The sequence below is a fragment of the Callorhinus ursinus genome, unplaced genomic scaffold (assembly GCF_003265705.2).
Source record: "Callorhinus ursinus isolate GAN/ISIS: 27379988/994484 unplaced genomic scaffold, GSC_fseal_2.0 scaffold71, whole genome shotgun sequence".
Taxonomy (NCBI): Eukaryota; Metazoa; Chordata; class Mammalia; order Carnivora; family Otariidae; genus Callorhinus; species Callorhinus ursinus.
This window is the reverse complement of record NW_027397133.1, coordinates 5,595,053-5,611,321: the sequence shown is the minus strand read 5'-3', so window position 1 is coordinate 5,611,321 and position 16,269 is coordinate 5,595,053. Positions and strand designations below refer to the sequence as shown.

The following is a 16,269-nucleotide window of genomic DNA, read 5'->3' as shown; positions in this document are numbered from 1 at the left end:
CAATTCATTTTCACGTAATTTCAGGGACTGAGGTAATTTTAACATTTGCCTTTAATTCCTGCCAAAGAAGGCCCAGTTTCCTTTTGCTCTTAGTCCTATGGTGAAGCTCTTTGGGGTTTACCAGGACGCCTCTGTGGTAAGCAACGGATTTACGTTGTTTTAGCCCCTCGAGCTTATCTAAAGTGGTACTCAGCTTCTCAGCCTTTCGATGAACAGAATCTACACTCTTCTACGGCCGACGTGCTAGAATAGCAAGACGTCTGCCCAGACCTTCTTAGGGATTCCAGCAAGTGAAAACCAGGATCTTAGAGTAGTCAGGCATTTCCGCAAAAGGGGAGCGGCTTTGTCTGTTTTCCGGTCCCTGAGTTGGTGAAGGGTAATAGGGAGGGCGGTGCTTCTGCCTATCTCCCGCCCCAGGCAGTCGGGAACCTGTTGTGGTCCAGAGTCCTAGTAGTCACATCCCGCAGCTACAGTGAGGCGGGTCTGTAAACGTCCCCCCACCCCCACCCCGCCGCGGGATTCTGGGAAGTGTAGTCCAGGAGCTCCATGTAGTCGTAGGTACCTCCATTCAAGACGGTGGTGCTGCGGAGTTCTGGGAAGTGTAGTCCAGGAGCTCCGTGTAGTCACAGGTACTTCCATTGAAGAAGGTGGTTCTCGGGAATTCTGGGAAGTGTAGTCCAGGAGTGCTGGTTGGTCGCAGGCACTTCCGCCCCAGGAGGACGCCGTAGCAGCCATCTTTTCCCTGATTACGGTGTTTCATGTCGGCTGTCCACGACCCATTCAAACTTCTCCCGAAAACGCACCTGGGTCCCGCAGCCACCAGCATTTCATTTGGGGAGAAAGAGGAAGAGCGGCTAAAAACGGAGGTTTGATAGCCCGGGGTAGGGATTTGCGTTCTCCTGGGCGGAACTTCTTTGCGCGTTGGGGACCTGCCCTGGATGGGGCGGGCTCTGGTTGTGCTTCTCCGGGTTTAAGGGTCTCTCGGGCTCTCTGCACCCCTGTCCTGGCTCCCCACCTGCGAACTAGCCGTCTTCATATGGGTGGGTTACTGGGCAGGCTGCTTAATCCCTCTGTGTCTTGGTTTGCTGTTGTGTAAAAGGGAAATAAAAGTAATACCTTCCTATTACAGTGTTGTGAGGAAAGAAACGAGGTAGTACAAGTAAAAGGTTTATAACTGCCTGGCAGGAGACTTCTTGTTACTAATACTGCTGTAATTATCCGAGAAGCGCCCATTTCTCAGTGAGGTTCTGTGAGCCCAGGCAGCTGAATTGTCCTGGACTCCTGACCTTTTTTTTGGAAGGAGAGTTGCTTCTAGCTGGTACTGAGGAGTGTAATTTATCGGGAACGGAAACAAACCCGGTATTTCACAACCTCCTTTCCTTCTCCAGCCCTGACTTCTCAAAAAGCACTGCGCGGAGGAGGAGGCATCAGAGCTCCGCGTGAGTAGGACTTGGCATTCTTCTACTGCGATAGTCACGTAAATTGGAGAATGTGTGGGACACGCACTTGAGTAATGATTATAGCTGAGCCTTAGTGGCTAAGTTCGATTCTAAAAGCTTTACGCAAATGAACCCATTTCCGTCACACAGTGGCTGTGTTAAGTGGTACTGCTGTTTTTCCTACTTTATTTTATTGTTTTTAAAAGATTCATTTTATTTAGAGAGAGAAAGCACGAGCTGGGAAGGGGCAGAAGCAGAGGGAGACGGAGAGAAAGAGAATCTCAAGCAGACTCCCCACTGCGAAGCCCTACATGGGGCTGGATCCTATGACCCAGAGATCATGACCTAAGTGGAAACCAAGAGTCTGATGCTTAACCCACTGAGCCACCCAGGCTCCCCTATCTTTCCTACTTTAAGGTAGCTTTCTGATCTGTGTCATTTATTTCAAATAATATTTATGTCATAGAAGTAGCCTAATCACTATGGAAAATACAGAAATATATAAATAAAAACTTTAATTACGTATAACCTTGGAATGTAATGATAACATCTTAGCCTTTTTGTCTGGTTTCTCTTTGTGTTTATTTCTGTTTAGTGGAGGCTGCTTTCTTTGGGCCTGGTGGTACGCTGCAGTGCCACTTAAATTGTGCTCTACAAACCAGTGGCATTGGCATCACTTGGGTAGAAATGCTCATCCTTGAGCCCCTTCCGAGACATTCTGATTCAGACGTTCTGCCTGTGGGGCCCAGGAATCTGCATTCCAGCAAGATCCTGGGGAGATTCCTGTGCATGTGAAAATTCGAGAAGCTCAGGAAAGGTTCTTGTCTAGAAACTGAGACCTAAAAGATTGACTTTGCTGGATGTAACAGATAAAACTGAGCTGGAGGGGCGCCTGGGTGGCTCAGTCGTTAAGCCTCGGCCTTCAGCTCAGGTCATGGTCCCAGGGTCCTGGGATCGAACCCCGCATCGGGCTCCCTGCTCCGCAGGAAGCCTGCTTCTCCCTCTCCCACTCCCCCTGCTTGTGTTCCCTCTCTCACTGTCTCTCTCTCTCGCTGTCAAAAAATAAATAAAATCTTAAAAAAAAAACTGAGCTGGATATATTTTTTTCCCCTCAGGGGATCTCAGGGTCCTGGGATCAAGCCCTACATTGGGCTCCACACTCAGTGGGGAGTGAGAACTCCCTCTTTCCCTGCCCACACACCTGTGTGCACACCCTCTCTCTCTTTCTCAAATAAATCTTTAAAAAAAAAAAGGAGTCAGACGTTTAACCAACTGAGCCACCCTGGTGCCCATCAAATTACTTATGTTTGGCCTGTTTGCTCTGTTAGTGACCGTCAGCCAAAACCTCCCAGGAACATACCTGTAGTCAAAGAGTTAAGTTTGTTTTAGCTCGCTGAAGCAAAGCAGCCCACACACCCAGGTGTCTTGGTAAAAGGCTATTAGGTGGGGCTGCTTACAGGGTTTTGGCTTGTGTTAGCTGAGTTGGGGAATTTTAAGCAGTGAGGAGGATTTGTTCTGGTTCGCATGCTGTTCAAAAGCAGAAGCAAGTTGATGACTGGATGTTGTAATTATTTTTAGCTAGTAGATGGGAGAAACAAAATTGAGACTTCAGTTGTCACTATTAATAAAGTAGTCAGTCACTCATGGGGGGGGCAGTTCTTGGGTTTGTTTTTTTTTTTTCCTGTCATTGTAGAATGTCTTTGTCTCTGTGTTACGGAGTCTCTTGTCCTTTTCTTGTTCATCACGATCACTGAGACTGAGTGGCCCTGTGAGATTCTCGCTGATTAGTGGGAAACACCAAGTTCTAGCTGTTGGTCCTGCTAGCTTCCAATGCCATTTTTGGGGTCTCTTTCACAGCTTTATCATACTTGTATTTTGTTTTTGTTTTTGTTTTTCTTTGCTGAACCATTTGAGGGCAAGCTAGAAACTGATCAAAATGGAATTAATTACATTAATAACAAATTATTATCTAATCCACAGCCCATATTCAGTTTTTCGAGTTTCCCCAATAAAGTCTCTGAGAGCAGTTTTCTTTTTCTAGTTCAGGGTTCAGTCCTGTGATATGCATTGAACTTAGTTTTTATTTCATTAATCTCCTTTAATCTGGAATGATTCCGGAGCACTTGGCTGGTCCAGTGGTAGAGCATGTGACTCTTGATCTCCAGGATTGTGAGTTTGAGCTCCCACTGGATACAAAGATTACTTAAAACAAAACAAAAAAAGAGAATGAATCCTCTGACTTTATTTATTTAGTTCATGATATTCATGAGGAATATTGGCAAATTATTTTGTAGAATGTCCCTCTTTTTTTGGTTTATCTGATGTTTATGATTAGGTTCAGGCTCTGCATTAGCAGCCGGGATGCTACAGAAGTAAGTGGTAAGGCACCTTCTCAGTGCATCATGGGAAGTACGTGTCCGTTTGTGGGTTTGTCCCAATTGCTGGTTTCAACTTTGTTTTCTTCGGTAAGGTATCTTCCAGTTAATATTTTGAGACCATGTGACTATCTTATTTCTTCCCAAACTTTCACCATTTTTTTTAGCATCCATTGATGATTATCTAACTATCTTTCATTCTACATTTTTTGGTTTGCCTTCTGCTGTAGGGGAAACTTTCTCTTCTCACCTGTTTATTTCTTGTACATTCCTTTATTTATAACAATACGTTTACAACTCAGATGCTTGTCTTTTTTATTTAACTTAGGTGTGGACTGTCAACCTATTGTTGTTGCAAAATCTTGGGTTTGATTAGTTTTCTTTACCTCAATGCCTACCTGTCAAAAGTGCACTTCCTGCTTAGAAAGAAACTTCACTTATTTTTATACCTTTTTATAAAAAGTTGGCCATGTCAATTTAGATATTATTGTTGAGGTAACAAATTATCAGGAAGACAGCCAGAGATTTTGAGCAGTCCCTGACTCATGACGTGATAGAGCAACAACCTGTGAACTCCACATATTCTAACAATGTTCTCTTGGTAGAAATCACATTTATAGGGATAATTTCAAACTATAGAATATCATTCTGCAGTTGGAAAGAAATAGGAAGCTGAGAGTGCTCCGATAGCTTCCTGCCTTACAGCAATCCCATGAGGTGGATACCCTTGTTCTCCCCACTTGCAGATGGCAGAACTGAGGCAAAGCGATGTGAACCATCTTCCCAAGATGACACTGCTGCTGAATAGCCTCGCCAGGACTTCGGCCCATGCATATTGACTCCAAAGCCTTCTCTTATTGCTGTTGTCTCAATTTATACCCTGCCCAGAATAAGAATTACTACTGCAGAAGCTACAGGCACACTGGGATGAGGCCATTCCTGTGGTTGGGCAGGTTGTTCCTTGCACTCCTACTGAAAGGGGTCGGGGGGTGTCTGGTATGCATGCCGTGTTCTGCTCATCAAGCCATGTTCACCCGCACCGTCCCATGGGTTAGTGACATACTTGACGAGTTTCCATTGACTTTTTTCTCCTTTCCCAGTCTATCTTTCTAGGATTCTGTTTCCCCGGAAGGAAAGAGAATATGAACGTGTTCAAGGTGAGTAGAGTTTGTCTTTCTTACTGTTAAAAATGTCATTTTAGGGGAGCTAAAGTTGGTTAAGCATCTGCCTTCAGCTCCGGTTGTGATCTCTGGGTCCTAGGATCAAGCCCCACATTGGGCTCCCTGCTCATTCTCTCTCTCTCTCTCTCTCTCTCAAATAAATAAATAAAATCTTTAAAAAAAAAAGTCATTTTAGGGCACCCGGGTGGCTCAGTCGTTAAGTGTCTACCTTCGGCTCAGGTCATGATCCCAGGGTCCTAGGATCGAGCCCCACATCAGGCTCCCTGCTCAGCGGGAAGCCTGCTTCTCCCTCTCCCACTCCCCCTGCTTGTGTTCCCTCTCTCACTGTCTCTCTCTGTCAAATAAATACATAAAAAATCTTTAACGTTTTAGTCCTCAGAGACTGGACACAAGTTCTCTTTTAAGGAGAGTGCATCTGAGGACTTGTTGAGCGTGTCAGGTGCTTTTTTCTTTATGACTTTTAAGTTTAATTGGTTTTGGTTTTAGCTTTTATTTCATCATTTTTTTAATCTCACAAGTAAAAGAAGAAAACTTGGGGTGCCTGGCTGGCTCAGTCGTTAAGCGACTGCCTTCGGCTCAGGTCATGATCCCAGGGTCCTGGGATCAAGCCCCGCATCGGGCTCCCTGCTCAGCGGAAAGCCTGCTTCTCCCTCTCCCACTCCCCCTGCTTGTGTTCCCTCTCTTGCTGTGTCTCTCTCTGTCAAATAAATAAATAAAATCTTTTAAAAAAAAAGTAGAAAACAATAGAAATAAAAATATCTTGCACTTTACTACTTCCTCTGCAAATAGATGCTTTATTTCCATAATCTCTTCATCATATGTATTTGTAGCTGTGTATTTGTATTCATAACATAGATACAGCTTTATTTCTTTTAAGAATTTTAAAAAGTATTTCATACCTTTATTTTGTTTTATTTTTTTAAATGGAAGTGTAGTTGACATACTAGTTTCAGGTGTATAATATAGTGATTTGACAGTTAGATGCATTGCAAAATGCTCACCATGATAAGTGTAATTACAGTCTGTCACTGCACGAAGTTATTGTATTATTATTGATTATATTCCCTATGCTGTACTTTTCATCCCCTGACTTATTTTATAGCTGGAAGTTTGTACTTTTTTTCCTTCTCACCTGTTTGTCGATCCCCCAACCCCATAACATACACTTGAATCTTTTTTTTTTAATTTAATACTATGCAACAATTTTTTTTAAGTTTTTATTTATTTTTTTAAAAGTAATCTCTCCTGATTTAATCTATTTCTCAAAAAACAGTCCTGAAAATTACTGCCTTTTTTTTGTCCTTAACAAGTACTCAAAATTTAAGAGGTATGTTTTATATCTGGTGCATTGGATGTTTTTTGGTGGGATATTCAAATATGGCACAGTGCATCAGGATCAGGCTTCAGCTTCACAAGAAAAGATAACTGTTAGAAATTTTCTAATTAGAGAGCTAGATTCTGTCTCCCCCATGCCTAAGTCACAAACCCTATGTGTATTTTACTTACTGTTTTTTTTCTTAGTGTATTTTTTATTATTGATTTATTTATTTCTTAAAAATTGTATTTATTTGAGAGAGAGTGAGCACGAGCAGGGGGAGGGCAGAGGGAGAGGGAGAAGCAGGCTCCCCACTAAGCAGGGAGTCCGACATGGGCTCAAATCCAGGACCCTGGGGTCATGACCTGAGCTGAAGGCAGATGCTTAACTGAGCCACCCAGGTGCCCCCAGTGTATTTTTTTTTAATCAAAGTAATACATAACCTTAGTTTAAAAAATCCAGGGATACTAAAGGACTTGTCGCTCAGTGCATTGACACCTCAGAACAATTTTATAAAGAGGTGCTTGGTTTTATCTTCATTTTATTTATTTTTTTAAAAGATTTTATTTATTTGAGAAAGAGAGCAGGAACCTGTGAGCGCTCAAGCCGGGCAGGGGCAGAGGGGGCGGGGCAGAGCAAGAGGGAGAAGCAGACTCCCTGCTGGACAGGGAGCCTGACCTGGGGCTCAGTCCCAGGACCCTGAGATCATGACCTGAGCTGAAGGCAGACACTTAACCAACTGAGCCACCCAGGCACCCCTATCTTCATTTTAAATACAAAGACAAGCAGTTGTGAAAAAGACATCTGCTTAAATTCACACAGAACATCAGAGATCTGGGGTCAGAGTATGGTATTCCAGTGAAGACAGATGCAGGAGGAGAGAGAGTTTCTCATTCAGTGACCTGGAATGCCCTTTTGGTTTATTTCCACAAAGAACGCTACCCCTGACCTGGTTCCCACTTCAGTGGGAAGGCAGGTGCTCTCAAACACTGCTGGGGCCAAACTGTTCAATGTTTCTGGGGTAATTGGCAATGTTAATTAAAAAGTAAAACCTTTTTAGTTTAGGATGCAGCTGTTAGAACTCTAGGGAGTTTGCTTATTACAGTGCTCACTGAGAGGACCAGGTAAATAGAGCTTTCTTTTCCATAGCAGTGCTTTTGATGAGGCTGAGGAAAATCGGTGTGTGGCATCAGCAGGAGAGAAGGGGAAGGGCTGGGAAATCTACAGATTGCGCAGGAGCCAGAGCACCTCCCCACCCATCCTCCCACCTCTTGCAGTGGCCCTTGGGTATAAGATTGAGCTTGTATGTGTTTGTTGTAGGAGGCAGTGACGTTCAAGGACGTGGCGGTGGCCTTCACAGAGGAGGAGCTGGGACTGCTGGACTCTGCCCAGAGGAAGCTGTACCAGGATGTCATGTTAGAAAACTTCAGGAACCTGGTCTCAGTGGGTGAGAACAGCCTCCCTCTGGAGGATCTTTGTCACCTTGGGGTTTTAAGACTTTGGGGCTCTTGAAATGGTTCCCTGAATTTGGGGATTGGACTTTGCTAATTCTTGTGGGACACAGGATGTTTCTGATTTTTCTGAACAGGATCTTTCAGGTCTTTTTCATTTGGGTTTTTGTAAAGGACTATAAATGGACAGTATACTGCTATACCTTGTCGATTTGATTTCAGATTTCACTCCCATCGCATTAGTGAATTCTAAAACTGATTTATTGAATTCTATGAGCAGTTTTGAATGAAATCAATAGGGGAGAGAATATCAGAACTTCCTAGGACACATTGCAGCAAAAAACTGGTTGATTGCATGAGTGTGTGAGGGCCACTGGGAGATTCAGTGAAAACAGACATGGGTTAGAAATAGGTCATTCAGACTTTCTTTGGATAATACATATCTCTATGTATGTAGTTGGGTCATGAAATAAGTGCTATTTCTTGAATGGGTCATGATTTAAAAAAGATTTGGAAAACACACTTTTGATATCTTGAATATGCAGTTGGAACTCAAATTTCCGGTAAATTTTAGCTCTAGCATGTTCATTTTATTTATTTATTTTTTAACATACCTACTTGCAATTTTAATTAACAGTTATAATCAAAAACAGATTTATATACTTGGTAAGGCCCTTTTTTTAAGATTTTATTTATTTATTTGACAGAGAGAGAGACAGCGAGAGAGGGAACACAGGCAGGGGGAGTGGGAGAGGGAGAAGCAGGCTCCCCGTGGAGCAGGGAGTCCGACACTGGGCTTGATCCCAGGACCCTGGGATCACGACCCGAGCCGAAGGCAGACGCTTAACGACTGAGCCACCCAGGCGCCCTGAAGGCCCTTGTTTAACATAAGTACAAATCTTGAGGATATATTTTTTGAAGTCGGCTTCACTTTATAGACTGATAAATCTTCTGTCCAAAAGTCACAGGGTTGCTTTTATTACTAATCCATCCATATAATTAAATCTACACGGAGGGGCGCCTGGGTGGCTCCGTCGCATTCATTTTAACTCATGATTTTGCATGTTCTCAGGACATCAGCCCTTTAAACGAGATAAATGGCACATAGAAAGAGAAGAGAGGCCCTGGTTGATGAAGACAGCAACCCCGATAGAGAGAAATGTAGGTAAGAACGAAGCAACTGTGCGTTGTCGCAGTTACCTGTCCATCTGTTTTGTTTCTCGCCACCTGTGTGCTGTCACCTTCGTCCAAGTGCCAAACCTCTTTCCTGGATTATTGCAACAGTCTTCGCAGGGGTGCCTGCTCCTGCCCTTCTGCGGTCTGTGCTTTAAGTAGCAGCCTGAGGGATCCTTTATAACTTTAAGCAAAGTCTTAGTCTTCTGTTAGTCTTCTGTTCAAAATTCTCTTATGGCTTCTTTAGAGTAAAAACCACTTAAAGTAGCTTCTAGAGAGTCCTCTGTGGTCTGCTCCCACGGCCTGTCTAAATACACCTGTCCTTCTTCTTGCTCCATTTTTTCTGCCTACAGTGTCTTCCCTGCCATTTCTCAGACCTGCGAAGGAAGCTTCTGCCTCAGAACCCTTCACTCGTTCCTCTCTGCCTGGAATAGTCTCTCACCTATAACCCTGCAGGCCCCTTCTTTACTTCTTTCAGGTCACTCAGTTCTAATCTCATGTGAGGACTCTGACCACCCTGTTGAAAATGCCATTCTCTCTTGACTCTCTGCGCTGCTTTATTTTGGGTGATCATCGCCTCACATATTTTTATTCATTTGTTTATTTTATCTTTGCCTCCTCACTGGAGTGTAATCTTCAAGAGTGGAGGACTTTTGTTTGTTTTGTTGATTGTTCACTATCCTCAGTGCTTAGAATAGTCCTGGTACACGGCAGGGGCTCTGTAAATCTTTGTTGAATAAATGAATGAATTACTGTATAGGAAAGCCTGCCCTCCACGGAAATAGGTAAGAGGCGAACAGATCCATGTGAAGAAGGGATATTGCAAAATATTTTTTGTCTTTAAATGAATTCTTAACCTGATTCTAATTTCTCGGCTGCCTATGGTATATGTGTGTGTGTTTGCCTTTCTGTACAAGCTGACCCGCACCAGCCTGTACAGAGACCTGTACAGAACACGTAGCACTGTTGTTATAACCAAATCGAACACCATTCTCTCCCTGTGACTTTCCTTTAGTAGCAGAGCATATTCATTTGGGGAGGAGATTGTTTTTTGATAGAGGATTCTTTGGTCCACTTCTTAGGCAGCTCCCCCAGAGGAGGGAAGAAATTCAACTTCCATATCTCTTATATCAGGGAATGGAAGGTCTCAGAAAATAGCCAGCTTGTGAGTTAGCCTTTCCCTTAAAAGATTTGCCCAGCTGCATCCCATTTGCTTCTTCCGAAATGCACATATGGAATCATAAATGAATCTTATGTCATTACCTCAGACATAGCGTTGGTGTATAGATGTAAATATACGACTTTCGAAGGCATTTCATACGATGACAGCTTTACTGCCTGTGATGATTCCCTAATAGTTCCTAGTCTGTTTCTTCTAAAATATCATAAGTGATGGAATTTATTTCCCAGCTCACCAACGAACTGCATTCTGCACTTAGAAACAGTCATTTTGTTGAAGGCCAATGTATCTATATCCAAAAATTTTCCACACTATTTTCAAAGAGACAGCATTCTTCCCTGGCCTCTAAATTTGACTCCTTTTGGGGTGCCTGGGTGGCTCAGATGGTTAAGCGTCTGCCTTGGGCTCAGGATCGAACCCCACATTGGGCTCCTGGCTTAGTGGGGAGTCTGCTTCTCCCTCTCCCTCTCCCCCCTGCTCATGCTCTCTCTGTATCTGTGTGTCTCAAATGAATAAATAAAATCTTAAAAAAAAATTTTCATTCCTCTTGAGGCGGGGGCAGAGGGTGGGGGGAAGGCATTTAGAGAGACAGTACAGAAGCCTCAGAAGGATCTAGTGTATAGATCTTCATGCTTTTCTTTGTTTAGCACCCTTGATTTTCTCCTCAGTACCCCCTTGGTATACTGCTGTCTCTGGTGTAGCCTTTCAACTTCTTAGCAAACTGTATTTTCCCATTCTTGTCTTATTTCACATACCTTACTTATAAAAGCTCTTTTCTACTCTGACTTATTTACACTTAAACTGGGATTTAGCATTCTGGATAATCTCAGACATCAGTTTCGAATCCATCTATGCATGCATTTCTTAAACACCTGCTAACTGCTAGGCACTGTTAAAAGCTGTCAACACTGCAAAATGCTTGTCCTGATTGATACTGTACTATGGTGGGAAAGACATGTAATTTTGGAAAAATGACTTAAATCGTATGTCAGGTGGCAGTAATTTTGTTTTTGTTGGATTTCATTAATGCTAAGTGGTTGGTTTCCATCACTATATAAGCCAGAGTATTTCATATATGGTGACGAAGATAAGCTGAACCATCCTGAGGTTCATTAAAGTATCATACTGTATCCTAAGTGTGAAATCTTGACTCTTTGAATGAAGTTTTCACTTGTCCACATCTCTGAATTCTGTCCCTATAGGAGGGAGCAATCAAAGTGAGCTGAGGACCGTTCAAGACAGAGGACCACATGAAGAGCTTTCCTGCTGGCAAATCTGGCAACACATTGCAAATGACCTATCCAGATGTCAAAACTCCATGATAAATAGTTCTCAGCTTCACAAACAAGGTGATTCCCCCTGCCAGCTTGGGGCAGGATTCTCTATTCAAATTTCTGAAGATGAGAACTGTATACTGAATTGTAAAGTGGATGGTCCTAATGGTACTGAAAACTCAGACTTTCCACTTTTGAGAGCCCAGGACTCATGGAGGAAAACTTCTTTGACTGAGTCACAGAGTTATCTGAATAGAAACCAACAAATTTCCAAGAAAAATAAGCTGTGTCAGTGTAAACAGGATGTTGATGTCATCAGTTGGATTTCACATCACCTAGATCATGGAATACACAGAAGTGACCAATCTTACAGTGACGATGATTGTGAGAAAGACAGCATGAAGATTTCAACATTGGACCAGGATAGTATGACTCACACAGGACAAAAACCTTACCAGTGTAATGAATGTGAAAAATCCTTCAGTGATCTCTCTACCTTTGATCTTCATCAGCAATTACACTCAAAAGCAAAGTTGCATACATGTAGCGAATGTGGGAAAGGCTTCCGTTATAGCTCAGTTCTTCGTATTCATCAGAGAGTTCACGTGGGAGAGAAAGGCTATAAGTGTGGTGAGTGTGGTAAGGAATTCGGTCAGAGCTCACTTCTGCAAACCCATCAGAAAGTCCACACTGTAGAGAAGCCATTTAAATGCGAGGAGTGTGGGAAAGGCTTTGGTCGTAGATCAGCACTTACTGTTCATTGCAAAGTCCACACAGGAGAGAAACCTTATCATTGTGAGGAATGTGGGAGGGCCTTCAGTCAGGCCTCTCATCTCCAGGACCATCAGAGAGTCCACACTGGGGAGAAACCATTCAGATGTGATGCATGTGGTAAAAGCTTCAGTCGGAATTCACATCTTCAGTCCCATCAGAGAGTCCACACGGGAGAGAAACCATACAAATGTGAGGAGTGTGGGAAGGGCTTCATTTGTAGCTCAAATCTATACATTCATCAGAGGGTCCACACAGGAGAAAAACCCTACAAATGTGAGGAATGTGGTAAAGGCTTTAGTCGGCCTTCAAGTCTTCAGGCCCATCAGGGTGTTCACACTGGAGAGAAATCCTACATATGTAATGTGTGTGGTAAAGGCTTTACTCTGAGTTCAAATCTTCAAGCACATCAGAGAGTCCACACAGGAGAGAAGCCATACAAATGCGATGAGTGTGGGAAGAGCTTCAGGAGGAACTCCCATTATCAAGTTCATCTGGTAGTCCACACAGGGGAGAAACCCTATAAATGTGAGGTATGTGGAAAGGGCTTCAGTCAGAGTTCATATCTTCAAATCCATCTGAAGGCACACAGCGTAGAGAAACCTTACAAGTGTGAGGAGTGCGGGCAGGGCTTCAATCAGAGTTCCCGACTTCAGATTCACCAGCTGATCCATACTGGCGAGAAACCGTACAAATGTGAAGAGTGTGGGAAGGGATTCAGTCGTAGAGCAGATCTCAAAATTCATTGCAGAATCCACACAGGAGAGAAACCATATAATTGTGAGGAGTGTGGGAAAGTATTCAGGCAGGCCTCAAATCTTCTGGCCCATCAGAGAGTCCATAGTGGAGAGAAACCATTCAAATGTGAGGAGTGTGGGAAGAGTTTTGGTCGCAGTTCACACCTTCAAGCCCATCAGAAAGTCCACACCGGAGAAAAGCCATACAAATGTGAGGAGTGTGGGAAGGGCTTCAAATGGAGCTTGAATCTTGACATGCATCAGAGGGTCCACACAGGAGAGAAACCCTACAAGTGTGGGGAGTGTGGTAAGCACTTCAGTCAGGCCTCAAGTCTTCAGCTTCATCAGAGTGTCCACACTGGAGAGAAACCTTACAAATGTGATGTGTGTGGTAAGGTCTTCAGTCGCTCTTCACAGCTACAGTCTCATCAGAGAGTTCACACAGGGGAGAAACCTTACAAGTGTGAGACGTGTGGTAAGAGCTTCAGCTGGCGATCAAATCTTACCATTCATCACAGAATCCATGCTGGTGATAAATCCTATAAAAGTAATAGGAGTGGGAAGAACATCAGAGAGTCCACCCAGGAAAATAGTTGTATAAAATGATTTTTAAAAGAAAACCCAGGTGTCATGTGAATTCTTCCAATCCTGAAGTTCAAAAGAAAAAATCATTTATTTCATGAAAGTCAATGTTTGAGCCACAGCTTAACCTATCCCAGTAGTCAGGAGGCCACACAGCAGAGAACACTTGTAAGTGGCATAGTAAGGTACAGTTTGAACTTTGACCTTTATTAAATACTACTCAGGGGAGAGGCTTTGGAAAGGATGAGTTTTATCAGGCCTTGTATAAAAGTATAATGGACACACTAAAATTAATGCCCATTAGAATGTAAGCTCCATAAATGCAGAGACTTGTTCTGGTTCTACATGGTCTTAACATTGCCAGGTACTTGGGAGGTGCTCGATATTTGTTAAATTAATAAATGGAGGAAATGTATATTTGAAAATTGTGTTGAGATCACCTCCAGAATTTCATAAAAATTTGTATTCAGAACAGGTAACCTAAATGTGGCCTTCATAAAATTAATTCAGGGAGACAGAGTTGAAATGCAAGAAAACTACTCAGTACTGCAATCTGTCCTAGTAATTGGGCTTTGCCTTGTTGTGATGAGCTCCTGTCTTTCCCAGCCTCTTATCAAGTTGGGTCTTATCATCTTGGACTTTGAATTTACACTGCATAAAATCAGTGGATAGTTATCTTTTGTGACAGCATAGACTGAAAATTGATTGCTAATCCTACAATAAGCCATTACACTGTTTATTTCTATTCTCAAGAATGTCAAGGCAGGGGTTTACGTGTCAAAGTTATACTAATGACAAACATTTCTTAGTAAATGTTGAATTGATCATTGGTTTCTTATTCTCCACATTTCCATCCAGACTTGATGTGATTGCCTTCTAAATAAGGGTTTTAGCATGACTTTCATAGAAACTGCTTAGGTAGGGACACTTTGGTGGCTCAGTCAGTAAAGCATCTGCTTTCGGGTCATGATCCTGGGGTCCTGGGATTGAGTCCCACATCAGGCTTCTTGCTTAGTGCAGAGCCTGCTTCCTCTGCCTGCTGCTCCCCCTGCTTGTGTTTTCTCTCTGACAAGTAAATGAATAAAACTTTAGGAAAAAAAAACACCCAAAAACTTGGGTAGAGAGGCTATTTGAAGTAGATTACTTTTGTCAAGTTCTCTACCCTATTACTCCTTCCTCTCCCCAGGAGTAGAAAGAAGAAAAAAAATATTTGTTGGAATGTGGTAATTTTATCAAACATATTGGTTAGTGGGGCATGACTGACTTTCACACCTTTTCCTAGCAGTGGATTGAGTAATGGCTTTTTAGTTTTGTTTTTTGTTTTTTTCTTTAGAGAGAGATTCCCAAGCAGACTCCACACTCAGCGTGGAGCCTGACACTGAGCTTGATCTCACAACCCTGAGATCATGATCTGAGCTGAAATCGAGAGTTGGATGATTAAAAAAAAAAAAAAAGGGTTGGATGGTTAACTGGATGAGCCACCCAGGTACCCGAAATAATTGCTTTCTGAAGTTGGTCAGTATATATCAAAATACAGAATGTGGAATCTCTTTCATCAGATGATAGAATAAGAACTTATATGATTAGGAGATTCAAATAGGAGAAAAAGATCAGTAGCTCATCATTGCTGTTAATTTTGTAAAAGTGGAAATGTTCATCAGTAGGAATTTATATAAATATATTTTGATAAATTTATACAATAACAGATTCATTAAAATGATGGCTAAGACTTAAGATAGAAGAAGTAACAGTTTAAGGTAGTTTAGGGACATCAAATACTTTAAACATATGTGTGTCTCTGAATGTGTTAATAATGCATCCAGTCATGTGAAGGGCTATTTACCCTATATAAAGTGGCAAGATTTTCAGGGACTTTTCAAAATTTTACTCAGATTTCTTATTAAGCATCAGTTTTATAGTAAAATACTGTTACTTTGTAGTAACAGTAAACTATAATTTTAAAAATTTGTAAGAACATATCCCTTACAGTAAGAAACTCTATCATCATGTGGTATATAAAACCAAAACCAAGGAATAGAACTCTGGAAATCAGTTGTTAAAAAAATTTCTGTGGTCATTCAGAGACATACATTAGTGAGTGTAACCATATATTTGTAATTAATGTATTTGAAGTTTAGGCATAAGTCCATGTGACCAGAAGATTCTAGTGTAATTCCAACAGTGGAAATTTATACATCCTGATTCTTGTCAGACCTCCCTACTGGGTGAATGGATATCCCAGGGTGCTGGCAGTCCCTTCCAGTGCTTGGTCTGATTAGGGAAGTAGCTGTGTCTTTACAGACACCATGGCACAGAGAACCTTGAGCTGTGGGAGAAAAGGAATGATGAGAAAATTGTTTACAGAGTAACTGAGTAGGCAAATGATGAAGATGGAGAACGAAGGTACTGTGTTTTGAGGTAAAATTTAACAAAGATTCCCTAAGGAAAAGATACCCATAAGGGAGCATCTAGCATGATGGGAACAAGCTGTTGAGCGGGTTTGAATACCATTTCCTACTTAGTCATTTCACTGATACTTAACGCTTATTTGGTTAAAGGGCTTTACTCAGCAAATACATACATACATTATATATATATGTATTCCAAAGTTGACTTCTTGGACCACACCTTCACATGCTATGTAAAGTATATGCTACCTCAAGTTGCATTAGATATGAGAAATCCTAGGCCTTCCATGTTTAGTTTTGTTTAGTAGATACCAGGATAGCCCATCAACTCTCAAGGTAATTTTAATTTAGTGTGTTAAACAGAAGGTTGGCAAGCTGTTTCC

The 16,269-nt window shown here is 42.2% G+C and overlaps 1 protein-coding gene across 10 annotated transcripts; it reads left to right on the top strand.

The window, feature by feature from the left end:
• The first annotated feature begins 594 nt into the window (after window positions 1–594).
• LOC112807128 (uncharacterized) lies at window positions 595–14,305 on the top strand. Of its 10 annotated transcripts, none has more exons than XM_073886502.1 (7): window positions 595–866; window positions 1,389–1,439; window positions 1,661–1,856; window positions 4,915–4,971; window positions 7,631–7,757; window positions 8,834–8,926; window positions 11,317–14,305. In XM_073886502.1, the coding sequence occupies exons 4-7, from the start codon at window positions 4,957–4,959 to the stop codon at window positions 13,500–13,502; spliced, it is 2,421 nt and encodes an 806-aa protein (XP_073742603.1). In that variant the 5' UTR covers window positions 595–866; window positions 1,389–1,439; window positions 1,661–1,856; window positions 4,915–4,956; the 3' UTR covers window positions 13,503–14,305. The 10 variants fall into 10 exon arrangements, with proteins under 10 accessions (XP_073742603.1, XP_073742604.1, XP_025705583.1 ...); XM_073886503.1 differs by having other exon boundaries at window positions 595–881; XM_025849798.2 differs by lacking the exon at window positions 1,661–1,856.
• The last annotated feature ends 1,964 nt before the right edge of the window (window positions 14,306–16,269 follow it).

Coding starts and splice junctions, on each gene's coding strand:
- LOC112807128 (XM_025849798.2), top strand. Junction 7,758..8,833: donor CAGGAACCTGGTCTCAGTGG/GTGAGAACAGCC, acceptor GCATGTTCTCAG/GACATCAGCCCTTTAAACGA. Junction 8,927..11,316: donor CCCGATAGAGAGAAATGTAG/GTAAGAACGAAG, acceptor CTGTCCCTATAG/GAGGGAGCAATCAAAGTGAG.